At 59.3% G+C, this 13,582-nt stretch overlaps 2 protein-coding genes and 1 non-coding gene across 3 annotated transcripts; 2 read left to right on the top strand and 1 right to left on the bottom strand.

Moving 5' to 3' along the window:
- Positions 1–1,836: 1,836 nt before the first annotated feature.
- On the top strand, positions 1,837–3,586 carry HRG_04490 (o-methyltransferase domain-containing protein; the record flags this gene model as incomplete). Its single annotated transcript, XM_044862961.1, has 5 exons — positions 1,837–2,235; positions 2,288–2,333; positions 2,401–3,072; positions 3,142–3,407; positions 3,485–3,586. The coding sequence occupies 5 exons, from the start codon at positions 1,837–1,839 to the stop codon at positions 3,584–3,586; spliced, it is 1,485 nt and encodes a 494-aa protein (XP_044721575.1).
- Positions 3,587–4,011: 425 nt separating this feature from the next.
- On the top strand, positions 4,012–4,093 carry HRG_12084. Its single transcript has one exon. It is a non-coding gene; the product is annotated as a tRNA-Gly (tRNA).
- Positions 4,094–4,359: 266 nt separating this feature from the next.
- HRG_04489 (acyl transferase domain-containing protein) lies at positions 4,360–11,977 on the bottom strand (the record flags this gene model as incomplete). Its single annotated transcript, XM_044862960.1, has 9 exons — positions 4,360–5,852; positions 5,905–10,318; positions 10,379–10,728; positions 10,800–11,040; positions 11,096–11,298; positions 11,374–11,439; positions 11,499–11,586; positions 11,690–11,746; positions 11,807–11,977. 9 exons carry the CDS (start codon positions 11,975–11,977, stop codon positions 4,360–4,362), a joined length of 7,083 nt encoding a protein of 2,360 aa, XP_044721574.1.
- Between the last annotated feature and the right edge of the window lie 1,605 nt (positions 11,978–13,582).

The following is a 13,582-nucleotide window of genomic DNA, read 5'->3' as shown; positions in this document are numbered from 1 at the left end:
TTGCCGTGTCATGGCCTGCTGATTGTTTGCCTACCTATATTTTTACGGCCGCGGCGAGCACACGAAGCGCTCGACTCCTTAATACTTGGTGATGGAGGCAAGATGGGAAAAGGCAAAGATGGTGCGAACCAGGTCCATAATCTGCTATGCCTCTTAAACATCAGAGACTCCGGGTTTACCTGTACTGTTGGAAATACATCCCTGGCTACACACAGTAGAGGCAGATCCATGCCGGCACCGTCATGCCACCTCGTGCGCCTTTTCGAGGCTACTTGAACGGCACAGTGGCGAGTGGGGAAGCGGCGGTAGCATCGCGTCACGGCCGAGGCTCTCAGACAAGGCCCAAGACAAGCAGGGGGCCAGGCCACGGCAAGCGCCCGCAGGGCAAGGTATCAATCTTTGAACCAAGTCTTGAGACGGGACGGGACGGGACAAGTCCGATCAGGGTGGCCTAGCAAGGGGTCTTGGCTGCTTGGGCCCAGACGCGTGATGAGGCGCGGCCATTTACGTTATTGGGCCTGATCGCCCGAGGACCATCATTGTCGTCTCCTCTTGTGATATGGCGCGTTGGCGACCAAGGCGGGATGAGGATCATCAGAGGATGATGAACGGCATATACTGTAAGCATAATAAGCCACTACCTAAGGTAGTAAGTGATGCATGCCTCGTCAGCCAATATCGGTTGTCTGGTCGAGCGGGACAGTGACCGGGAGGCGGACAAGGGGGTCATTGGCCGGCGAGGACTCCTCCTGCCGTCTTAAACACGCCAAAAAGTAGGTACTTTGGCGCATGCATCCAGGCGTGGTACTGTACGAGGAGTCGGATCGCTGCCCTAAGTTAGGGCAGGCAGGAGAAGGAGGGGGAGGGTAGAGGGTAGGTACGGCGTAGGGGACTGGGGGGTGCCTCCTGCCTGCAATTCGTGGCTGCTCTGGGTGGCAGGAGCGGAAGCATCGATTGCCGGAGCATGTCCCTTGTTTCCTACCGTCCTTCCCCTTCTTCTTTTGCGCTCTCTCCTCCCCTCTTTCAATCCTCGAATCTTCATCGTGGTACGATACTGCTGCTTCTTTTGCCTCCTTTTCGCCTCGCCCGACCCTCCTTCCCCCGCACGCTGTGTCAGAAGAGGAGGCTCCCGGTATCTCGGACGAGGCTTCGCGCTGCCGGCAATAAAAGTCCTCGCACGGGGCATGACATGTGCGTTTCTTTTCTGCTCTGTCCAATTGGCGACGGTTTCGACGCGCCTCCGCGGCAACTAGCTGCTGTTGAAGAATAATCGCACGTGGAGCGATCCGTGCGACTGGTTCTCCCTCCACCCGCATTCTGCTGTTGGGTGCCACAGGCTTCCGGGGCAAGGGGACGGGACGGGGGGACCCGTCAGATGCGGCCGATTGATTGGATCTTGCTCGCCTGTGTCGAGTGACGCACGCACGACAAGTCGAAATATGCCCCGACTTGACGCATCTGCCCCGGCTTGACCTATTGTTTGCTGCCATGCTGCCGTCCCATGCCATTGGCCACCCCTCTCCCCTCCTTCTCCCCCCCGGAACAAACATGGCATCATAGTTAGAGCTCGCCATTCCTTCGGCACCTGGAACTCCCGTGGCGTCACTGTCGTCGTCCCTTATCGAGGCACTTTGCTGTGTAACCGCAACGGCCCGAGGGCCTGCTTCCGGGTCCAGGCCCTTCCTTGGTGGAGCGGCATGGACTCCATGTTGCAATTTTCTTCCGCGCCGAGATTTCGTCGAGCCGGACGAACTCATCACTGACCCGGTCCAGGCTACCCTGCTAGGCTGCCTCGTCAACCCACAATCCACGCTCCCGTTCGCCTCGACCCCCGTCATGCGCAAGTTCAAGGTGCCCTCGTGGCTCATGTCGCAATCGCCCGACGCAGAACAAAAGAAGGAGAATCGTCGTTCCTTTTCCGGTTTCTCTCAGTTTAGGTCCAAGCATGAGTCTTTGCCTGCGCGAAAGTCTGTTGCGGTGGACGAGAGCCAGCCGCGGCAGCAGTCGAACTTGCTGGAGCTTGCCAGGAGGATCACTGCCGAGACGGAAAAGCTGGAGACGTACGTGAGAAACAATGGCCTGCCAGAGCCAAGTTTCGCGCTCGGTGCCCCGGATTGCCTACCACGGCTGCCCGCGGACATGCAAAGGTGTAGGCAGGAGATTATTCATGCCACCAAGGAGCTCGAAACTCTGGTACGAGGGCCAAAGGAGACTGTGCGATGGACCATATGGAATGTCGGTCACGCCCTCCGCAGAGACGACCCAGGGGCTAACTACGCCAATCCAGTGCCTTGACACGTTGAGTCTCCAGATCATCAACGGCTACGGCATAGGTACGTCCCGAGGCAACAAGTCGAAGTGGCATCGTCTCAACCAGGGACGCGGGCTGATTCGGATTAGCTCGCCTCGTTCCCGTGGACTCTCCTATTCCGCTCACAGAGCTTCAGGCCAAGACGTCGCTTGATCCGATCAACCTCGCCCGCGTGCTGCGGCATGCCATGACCAATTACATATTCCACGAGCCCGAGCCTGGCCTCATCGCACACACAGCAGCCTCGCGTGAACTAGCCCAGGATGCTGCCTTACAAGACTGGGTCGGCTTCAACGGAGAGGACCTGTTTCCCTCGGCCGCCAAGGTCCTCGACTCCCTCAAGGCACATCCGGAGGCGACCTCGCTGACCACCACGGGGTTTAACTTCGCCTTCGACACGATTGGCAAAGAGCCGATGTTCGTCACTTTTGGCAAAGACGGCGCGCGTGCCAGGCGAATGGGCGGGGCGATGGCGAGCCTGACTGAGGGAGAGGGATACGAGGTAGACCATTTCAAGGACAACTATGACATGTCGGAGATTGATGAAAAGGGGGGAACCTTTGTTGATATCGGGGGCAGCCACGGCTTTGTCTGCGTCGACCTGGCAAAGAAATGGAAGAAGATGACGTTTGTGGTGCAAGACCTTCCCAAGACGGTTGACAGCGCGCCAAAGCCAGTTTGCGACGACGAGTCGGTCGCGGCGAGGATTCAGCTGCAAGCCCACGACTTTTTTGAGGAGCAACCCGTCAAGGGCGCTGACGGTATGTCCTTTCCCGCCTTGGACGGCGTGCTGGAGTCCTCGAGACTCGTCTCGATGCTGACGAGCGCAGTTTATTTCTTTCGCTGGATCATTCACAATTATTCGACGCCCTACGCAGTCAAATTGCTCAAGAACCTCGTCCCCGCGCTGAAACCGGGCTCCCGCGTCGTCATCAACGACCACTGCCTGCGCGACCCTGGGGCGGAGAAGCCATGGGACGAGAAGTTGATTCGAGGCATGGACATGGTCATGCTGACGCTGCTCAACGCGCAAGAGCGTGAAGAGCACGAGTTCCGGGCGCTGTTCCGAGCGGCAGATGAGCGATTCGTGTTCAAGGTGAGACTCTAGTCTAGGGGCTGATTCAAAACCCTTTGATGCTTCTCTCGCCGATGAGCCTGCTGACTAGAACACAGGGCGTTACACGAACCGAGGGCTGCCGCATGAGCATTATCGAGGCAGTGTGGGAGCCGGGTGAAATCAAAGTCAACGGGAGACCGTCCAAGAGGCGCTTGTGATTGGTCTGGACTCAACCAGGGATTGCAATGCAGAGCTTTGCTCTTACCCTACGTGACAAGTGTTGTTCAACGCCCTGCGTGGAGTGTTGTTTGCGGGCCGTGGTGGCTGTATTGCATTATTTGGTTGTGTGTATTATCTATGTTTGCGTCTTGCGGATAGGAAACTTGTATATGCTAGCATGCTTTGCAGTTTGCTGGATAGCTTTAAACATAATGACACGTCTTTACGATCATTCCTCATCAACCCCCTAGCCGCACTTGCCAATGGTTCTTATACTGGAAGCGCAGGATTTCCAATGATGAAGGAGCCCCAAGACATTGGATACTGGCCTAGGGTAGTTTCACGACAAGGTTTTTCCCAATGACCTCTTGTGCATGCAGTCCATATACGCATCTTGCAGCTGAACTACTCCATAATAAGGACCGCGTGATTGGTTTAGTGGTAAAATTCTCCGTTGCCATCCGTGTAACGTCGGGGAGCCCTGGGTTCGATTCCCAGATCACGCAATCTTTTTGACGTCTCAACTCATTTCCCACAGGCTCAATGTCTGGAGGGAGAATTTTCCTTTTTGCGTGATCTTCCTCCTCGCGCGTATGTGAGCTGCACAGTTTAAAGCCAGGCATCTCGGCATACGTGCTTGACAACTTGTTTGCTATCTCTGCCTCTCAGAAAGCGGCCATGATACCTTGTACAATGAGCTTGAACAACAAATCCCACTTCTCGGCCTTGCCTCGTCCCTCCAATTTCCAGAAGCTGCCGAGGCATTCTCCCCCTACGACGCCTTGTCCGTCCCGAACCCCCCCTTGACCGCAATCGCCATGGACAGCTCGGCAATGGTGGCGTCGCTCAGAACCTCAAACACGGACACGGCGACGCCGAAGCTGCTAATGACAAAGTTGCGCACGCCGACGGCCACCAGGGAGTCGACGCCGTATGCGTTGGGCGGCTTGTTGGCGTCGAGCTCCTCGGGGAGCATCGTCATGGCCTTGGCCAGCATGCTGACGAGCCCGGCCTTGACAATGTCGGCGGCCGAGGCCGTGTCGGTGCAACAGGCAAGCATCGCCTTGACGTCGACGAGGGCCCCGCGGCCAGAGGTGGCGGCCAGGTCCGGCGGCGGCATGTCGACGAGGTTGAGGTAGCCGTAGAGCGCCGTGCGAGACCAGTACGGGTCCGCGGGCTGGTTCTGCCGGATGATGCCGCCCGTCCCGACGCCCAGGATGACCTGCGCCGGCATGCTGGTGCCGGGCGTCGTCTCCATGGTGATGGCATGCTCGACCACCTTGAGGAAGTCGCCGTGTCGGATGCCGTAGAAGCCGCTGGCCCGGAGCATGCTGAGGATCTCGTCGTCCTCGGCCAGCATGCCGGCGCCCAGGACGGGGCCCAGGTCGATGGACACGGCGTGTCTGCCCTGCAGGCGGCAGTGTCGCGCCAGCGCGTCCTCGAAGCAGTTGCCCGCGGCGTAGTTGGCCTGGCCTCGATTCCCGATGACGCCGGCCGAGCTGGCGAGGAAGATGAAGAAGGGGTCCTGGCCCGCCGCCGCCATGGATCGCACGAGACTCAGCGAGCCAACCGTCTTGGGCCTGGTGGCCGCGACCCAGTCGGCGTATGCCATGTTGTCGAAGACGGCGTCCTTGATGACGGCGGCGCACTGGAAGACGCCTCTGACGGGCGGCATCTCGGCCGCCACGCGGCTGATCATGAGCTCTGTCAGTCCCGCCTCGTCGCAGATGTCGGCGCTATAGGCTCGCGCGTCGATGCCCCGAGCGTGCAGGCCTTCGATGAACAGCCTGGCCTTGTCCGAGGACGCGCCTGACCGGGATATGTAGGCAAGGTGCCGCACGCCGTTGCTGACCAGCAGCTCCGACACGCTCTGCCCGAGACCCCCCAGGCCGCCGGCGAGGAGATAGGTCCCGTTGCCGTCGAGCGCCTGGCTCAGCGGCTTCGTCGGGTTCTTGTTGACGACGGGTACGTTGCACCCGTCGGCGCTCACCGACGAATAGCCTACGTACGGGACCCTTTGGATGTGCCGGAGCGCGTCCTCGAGCTGGTTGATGCCGTAGCCATGCTCCGTCTCAGGATGCAGGGCAGAGGCGGGCAGTCGCTCAGCCATGTGACGAGTGGCGCGGTCCAATATTTCGGCGACGTACTCCTCTTCCTCCCTCAGGAGCTGGCAGAGGTCCAGGTTGACGACGGTGACCGAGCCCTCCACCATGGGCAATGCCCGAGGCGAGGGCGACTTGTTGGCGAACTGGACAACGGTCCCACCTGAGAAAGGTCAGCTCAGAATCCCTACGGCCTGAACGGGGCGAATGCTTACATTTCCGAACACACTTGAAGCCCGCCTCGACGTGCTCTGTTGTTGGGTTGTAGACAATGTCTACGCCTTTCCCGCTGCTCGCGGCCTGGACGGCCTTGACGAAGCTATCCGAGTCGGCGTCAAAGATGTGATCGTCAGGAACGCCGCATTTAACAAGAATCTCTCGTTGGAGTGTAGACTCGGACCCGAGGACCGTTGCAAACACCTCGGCGTCTACCGATCTCGCCATCTGGACTGCGGCCAGCCCGTAGGCGCTTGCTCCCGCCTGGACGAGGATCCTTCGGCCGCGTCTGGCCCTCCCGACGTCGATGATTGCATGGTAAGCACTGGCGTAAAGGCTGGGCACCAGGCCGGGCTGGTATCTCGTCACGAGCCCTGCTTTTGCGCGGATCGTGTTTTGAATCGTGCCTCCGGATACCAAGGCGGCCACGCAATCCGCGGGCTGGATGCCTGTCACGCTGCGTCCAACCCGCTTCACACGACCCACGACGTCCATCCCAATGGTTGGCTCGACGGTCCGGCCCATGACGGTGTCGAGATCTAGATGGGTCAGGGGTGCCTTCTCGAATTCGATCTCGACATCATCCGGCCCCAGCTCGGCGTGATTAAGCTCAGAGAAGTATAGTGACCCATCAGCAATGCCTGGTTTTGCAATGGTGAGGGAGAGGCCGGACTGTGCAACGTCATTGCCCGGGAGAGAGGAGAATGGCGTCTGGACAAGGCCGTCGTGATGGTTGTCGCCTTCGATGAGCTGGTTCAGGGACCGGACGGTGCTGAGACGGGGCACGTAGAGCTTGCCGTCTTCCTCGGCGTACTCGGTTTCCCGAGGATCAGAGCCTGGGTTGGTCTGGAAGCTCCGCCTGAATACAGAAACGGCGGTTTGGATGACGGATGGATGGCCCAGCTGCGAGAGGGCGCCCAGGTCCAAGGTGACGATTGTCTTCAGGGGGTCCTCGGACATGAGCGTCCTGGCCAGCGCAATAATTGGCGCGCCCTTGGGGTTCAGCGGTTTCATGTGAGCGCCTCGAGTTATCCAGATAATGCCCCTGGCAGACCTTTGCACAGCATCGAAAGCTTTGAAGCCGGATTCGTTCCAGTCAAAGACCCAACGGCCTTCGGTGTCGGATGTGGCAAAGTCGAGGAGCGAAAGAACAATGCTCCCCGTAAGCAGCGCCGCATCGTCCTGAATTTTCTGCACCGACACCGAAGACACTCTCAGACCCGGCTCACCCTCACTGAGCTGCTGCACCAGCCCTGCCGCGAGATCCAGGGCCTCTGCGCTGGGTGCCTCGGGCAACAGAACCGCGACGCCGTGAGAAGCTGCCCCAGCAACAGTTTTGGGGTGGCTTCGGAAGGCGTCCATAGAGATGGGAGGGTTGTCCGTGACGGCCATCTCGACTTGGGAAGATACCTGCAACTTCTTGTGCGCTACATGTCCGTTGCTCTTCGAATGGGTGTCTGCAACTGGCTGGTGCAGAAGCACGCCGCCGACTCTCAAGTGCTTCTTCAAGCTGTCCGCGTCAATATCAGTGTCAGCAAAGGCGACTATGAGGTGATAGTCGGCCAGGAGCTCGGAGCAGTCCTTCTTCACCTCCAAGAAATGCTCGAGTGACGTGCCCTTGACGTGAGACAGAGCCTGTTCAGCATCGTCCGTGCCGGGACGTTGGACCACAGTGTATCTTGATAGGCGAGGCGTCTCGTCTCGACCAGGAGCTACAATCGCAAGAGTTGCCGAGGTCACGGCAGGCCCTCCGCCGACTTGGAGCACCGCCAGCGCGGGATACTTGTGAGCGAGCAGGGCGACCTGTTCAGCGTATGTGGTCGGGCGTGCAAACGCAGCGTCCTGGTTCCAGACAATCTCGGTGCAGAGATTGCGGTGGTTCGGCAAGAAGCCGCCGTCGGTGGCAGACGGAGTGGACAGGCCGGTGAGATGAAGGCCCTCAATGACGACACGGGCTGGAACCGGGCCAGGGCGCGTCATGACAATGGTAGCATCGGAATCTCGGATGCCTGTGCGCTCTGCCACGGCATAGCCGGCAAAGGGAGAGGGATCCGGGTCATCGACATTCGCCGATACAAAGATGCTCTTGATGAATGTGGGTACCATTGGTGAAGAGTCGATGGCGAACAAGGTCTGAAACATGGAGTCGAGGGTTGCAGGGTGAATCAGATGAGGGAACTCGAACTTGGCGGGCATCTTGGACTTGGTGTCCGGCACACGAACCTTGCCGACGCAGCAGTTTCCCCCCTTGCGAATCTCGGTGATGTTCTGGAAGAGGGGGCCATAGTTCATGCCGACGGTGTCGAGGAACTCGTACAGCTGGCGCGGCTTCAGAGCTTCCGTGCAAGTCTCGTCGAGAGTCTTGTGCTGGGCGTCACGGGTCCGGAAGACGGCGTCCCAGCCGCCAGCCCCCGTCCTGAAATACAGACTGCCTCTGGCATTCCGCTCCCACTCGTGGTTGAGCGGCTTCGAATAGATCGAAAACTCGACGGGTGCAGAACCCTGCCCGTCCTCGGCCGACTCTTGACACGTCTTGATATTCAGGGCGACCTCCAGGCCATGGGCGGTGTTTGGAATGATCATGGCCCTCTCGATCTGCATGTTGGCGATTTCATAGCCCACGATGCCGGCACGGTTCATCTGCCTGGCGCCCTCGAGGGCCATGGACACCATGCCCGCTGCGGGATAGACAATGGTCTTCTGCACCTGATGGTCCTGGATCCAGGGGTTCTCCGAGACGCGGAGGAAGCCACGCCATCTGGGCTCAAACGGCACGGAATCCGCAGTGGGCGCACCGATGAGGTCCTGCCGGCCATATTCTCTGAACCGATTGGCTAGGCTCAGGTGAGACTCGTGCCAGTACGACTTGGAGTGATTCCAGGGATAAGGGGGAAGGTCCGAGAGGCATTTTGGCGGATTCCGAGGCGAGCCTTGCTCAAGGACCGCCTTCATGTTGACCGGGTATCCTCGAGACCAGAGCTCACCCACAAGCTCCAGCAGAGCGGCAACGCCGTCCACCTTGGGCTCAAGGACTGAGCGATAGGTGGGTTGCGAGTCGCCGGTCTCGGTGGACAGAATGTCCGAGGTAGGCGACCGCAGAGATGCCCGGGGACTGAGCTCTATGATGATATTCGGTCTCTCCTCGACTGGGCGCTGCATCAAGGCCTGAATGGCGGCGACATATTGCACGGGAGATACCATGTTGCCGGCCCAGTACGAGGCGTCGAGCTCCGTGCCCTTGATGGCATTGCCCGTGACCGAAGAGAGCATGCTGACAGACGGAGAGCACGCGCGCGGCGAGATGTGGACCAGAGATGCCCTGTAGTCGTGTGCCACGAGCTTCATGTGAGAGGAATGATAGGCAATGTTGACGTTGAGCACTCGACAGAAGGTCTTCTTGCTGCGCAGGTCCTTGTCGATGAAGTCGATGGCCTCAGCCTGGCCGGAGATGGTGATGGATCGGGGGCTGTTGATGCAGGCGATCTGGGCCGACCGGTTGACGGACGCAAGATAGGCCTCGGTCTCCTCGTGCGACATGCCCACGACCATCATGGCCCCCTTGAGCTTCGGGGCTCTGACGGGCATGCTCGAGGCAGCAAGGCCTCGATAGTAGGCGACCTGCCACGCCTCCTGCCTCGACAGGGCGCCAGAGGCATAGGCAGCGGCAATCTCACCAGAAGAATGACCGACCACATGCCGGGGGGAGATGCCAAGGGACTTGAAGAGGTCGACGAGGGCGACTTGTACGGCGGTCGTGGCGGGCTGTGATATGTGCGCCTGCGAGATGCACGTTTCCGCCTCGTTTCTGAGCATCTCCGCCATGAGATCAAACGAGGAGCCCAGGTCCGTGGACATGTATCGGCTGGCCTCCTCGAGGCTGAGGCGGAAGGCATCGAACGGCATGAGGTGCTTTCCCATCTGTGCCCACTGGGCACCCTGGCCGCAGAAGACGAAGCATATACGGGGCTTCTTGTCCCGCGAGGCGCGCACAACAGTGTCGTGGCCCATGTCCTGGACCTTGGACGCGAGATGCGACAGCGAGCTGGCCACGACAAAGCCTCTCCATTCCAGGTTGGATCGTCGACAGCCGAGCGTGTATGCGTAGTCACGCAGGGAGGAAGCCGAACAGTCCTGCTGCCGGGCCTCGAAGAAGCCGAGGTGGGACTTGATGATGCGCAGTACGCCGTTCTTCTCGTGCGATGAGTAGCAGAACAGCTGCAGGCAAGGAGCCATCTCTTCAACAGGAGATGCGGCGTGGTCAAAAGAGCTGTGATGGCCGGTCAAGCCCCGAGCGGAGAGATAGGCGGGAGCCTCGTCGAGGATCGCATGGGCGTTTGTGCCGCCGAAGCCGAAGCAGTTGACGCTCACCCGACGAAGGCCCTCCATCGGCCACTCCATGACAGACTGAGGAACCTGAGCATTGTCGTTAGCAATGCTTGATGTCGGACGACCGCTTGCTGGCGCTTGCCCTACCTTTACCCTCCAGTCCTCAAAGTCAATGGCCGGGTTCCCGGACTCAAAGTTGATATTGGGCGGAATCTTGGCGTGCTCGAGCACCATGACGCCCTTGATCATCCCGGCCACGCCGGCGGCGCCTTCAAGATGACCGATGTTGGGCTTGATGGACCCGACGACAATGGGCCGATCAACGGGCCTGCCAGCGCCGAGAGTCTCGGAAATAGCCCCGAGCTCCCGCCAGTCACCTGCCTGGGTGCCCGTGCCGTGACATTCCACGTACGCCGTCTGGCTGAAGTCGAGTCCGGCTCCCGCATAGACAGAGGTTATGTTGGAGATTTGGGCCTCCTTGCTTGGCAGCGTGATGCCTGACGGCGGGTCAGTGATGGGCGCAGATAGAGGTTGTGAGTGAAGAAAGAGCAGGATCTGTGCGACTTACCGGGAGTCCGGCCGTCCTGGTTGACGGCGGTGCCCCGGATCACGGCCCGGATCGTGTCGTTGTCTCGGATCGCGTCGGACATGCGCTTTAGGACGACAACGCCGATCCCCTCGCCCCTCCCGTATCCGTTGGCGCGCGCGTCAAACGTGAAGCACTTGCCGTCGGGACTTAGGAAGTTGAGAGCCGTCATGGGCATTATGGTATTTGGTGTCAGGATCATGCCCGAACCAGCCGCGATGGCCTGAGTATCGTTAGCGCAATGGCATGTACGAGTTGCTTAGCCAGAGTGAACGTACCAAGGAGGATTCACCGTTCCGCAGGCTTTGTGCGGCCAGGTGAACCGACACGAGACTGCCGCTGCAGCCAGTGTCAAGGGTCATGCTGGGGCCGTGGAAGTTGAAGAAGTGCGAGATGCGGTTGGCCATGATGGCGATGCCATTGCCGGTCGCCGCATATCGCGGCTGCCAGTCTGGATCGCGAAGGCAGATTTGCTCGTAGTCTACAACATCCAGTCAGCCTCCGCCGCTGGAACCCAGGGCATGGAGAAGCACAGCCAGGGGTGGTTGTTGTGTACCTTTGACGAAGGATCCGACGTAGACTGCTGTGTCGCTGCCGTCGAGGTCCTCTTTGCGGAGGCCAGCTGGTATTTGTGCGTCAGCATATCGGAGCAGCGTTGGTGCTGGGAACGGGTGGACGAACCGCTCTCGAGCGCCTCGTAGGAGACTTCGAGGAGCATCCTTTGCTGAGGATCGATGGCCTTGGCATCTTCGGCTGCGACTGAGAAGAACTATGAAGAAGTAAGTTTGAATGACAGACAAGACAATAAAGAACATACACAGGGAGGGAAGGATGTGTGTGTGATCGGCATGAAGCGAGTAGACCTGGCTTACCGGAGAGTCGAAGGCGGCAATATCCCCTTTGAGAAAATGTGCCCCACGAAAGGATATCTAGACGATTAGACTCTTGGACGGCTCAGTCGGGGGATTTCGTTCGTCTCATGTACTCACACTGCCTTGGCGATCTCCACCCGGGTGAAAATAACCGTCAATATTGAGACGGTCGTCTGGGAACTCGGACCACTGAGACTCGGCGCGCTCAAGAACCCCCCAGAGCTCTTCCGGGGAGGTTGCGTCTCCAGGGAAGCGGAGGCCCAAGCCGACGACCGCAATGTCCTCCATGGTGGGTGTTGCAACTCCCGAGGGAAACAAAGGCCGTCGTCAGCAGCAGGAGGAAGGCCGAGAGAGTGCTTGGCTCAGACAAGTGAGGGTCTGGCAAAGAGGGTGAAGAGAGATATAAGACGGAGAGCTCGGCGTGGAGAGCAAAAGCTCGCTTGATGAGAACAAAGGCTGGATTTTATGTGGAGAAGTGCGGCGGCAAATGTCGAGGCCGAACATGCCGCGAGATGGCCGCGAGATGCATGCGAGATGCCCGTGCTAATCCAGTCACTTGTGAGTGAATCTGACAGCCTCGGTGAATGTGGGCTGACCACCCCAAGCGCTATGCTCGCTAAGCCGCTATGCGTTTCGGTTTGCACGTCCCAAGGCCGGGCTGAATCGAGGCCGAACAAGTCCTCGAGGGAGTGAAAATGAGAAAGTAGCCAAATGGAAAGTAGATGCAAACCGGAGCAGCCCGGGGCTGACAGCTAATACGTGGGTAACTGTCCGTCTTGATCCTGGACCTCGAATCCAGGGAACAAGAACAAGGCTGAGACAAAACGATGTGTAGCCTCCGCTATGGGGAAGCTATCGGCCAGGAATAGGAGCAGAGAGCTGGGGATTGAAAGCAGAAAAGGGGTGGTGGCGGTGGCGGTGGTGGAGATATATGGGAGTTGAAGGCAGACGCCCAGAACGTAGAATCAGGGGAGGTGGGGGAGGTCGGAGTCTTCTTCCGCCCTCCGCACAGGGACTTTTCTCGCGCAATTCCATATGATAGAAGGACGACGGCCGTATGGTGAGAGGGGGCAAGGAACAAGGGGGGAGGAGGGTCAGGGGACGAGGATGGCCAACGGAGAGGTGGAGGGAGGGGGGAACGACGAAAACACCGGAGAGGGAGGCGGCCACACTCCTCAATGACACATGACGATTCACGGCATGGGGGCTCAGCAGCTGGTCTTGGAAAGATGGTGTTCAAGTCTCATGACACGAGGGAGGCCACAAGGAAAAAAAAGGAGGACGAAGGAGCCGGCATCCTTGCCTTGAGTCCCGGAAGAGGAGTGCGCGCGATGGGGATGATGCGGCCCGGTGTAAGCAACGAAAAACTCCGGCTAGACCCGCCTGGCCGGGGCTTCCTCGCTCGCTCGCTCTCTCCCTCTCGGAGACATGAGTGGCACTGGTCCTGGACTGTGATGGCAGAGGACATGGGACGGGGAGAGCCGCGGGCTGCAGATGTCAAATTTCACCCCCTTCTCCCTCACACGTTATCCCACATGCAGAGGAGTGGAGACTCGGGTCGATATATGGGGTCAGGACATTCATCTCGTCATCTACTGTTACATGTGGTTGAGAGACGGCACTGCTGGCCGCCCAGCCCGCAGCTGGGCTGGCGAATGCAGAGTAAAGCAAGGCAGAGCCAACGGACGCGCGGGCTTGTATCTCCATCTTCATGGCCAGCGGAAACACCCGGGATTCATTGCTTATCAAGGACTCTCTACTCGGGCCTATTTCACCTGTCCAGGTCTTTGCAGTGCCCACAGTCTGGGAATCGCGTTGTTGCCCTGGGAGAGCGAGGGAGCAGGATACTTGCCCCCGACCCCTGAACGAGCGTGGACTGCTCAAGACAGCGTC

The sequence above is a fragment of the Hirsutella rhossiliensis genome, assembly GCF_020360975.1.
Source record: "Hirsutella rhossiliensis strain HR02 chromosome Unknown scaffold00004, whole genome shotgun sequence".
Taxonomy (NCBI): Eukaryota; Fungi; Ascomycota; class Sordariomycetes; order Hypocreales; family Ophiocordycipitaceae; genus Hirsutella; species Hirsutella rhossiliensis.
Note: the sequence above shows the minus strand (reverse complement) of the source record. Positions and strands in the feature narration are given on the sequence as shown.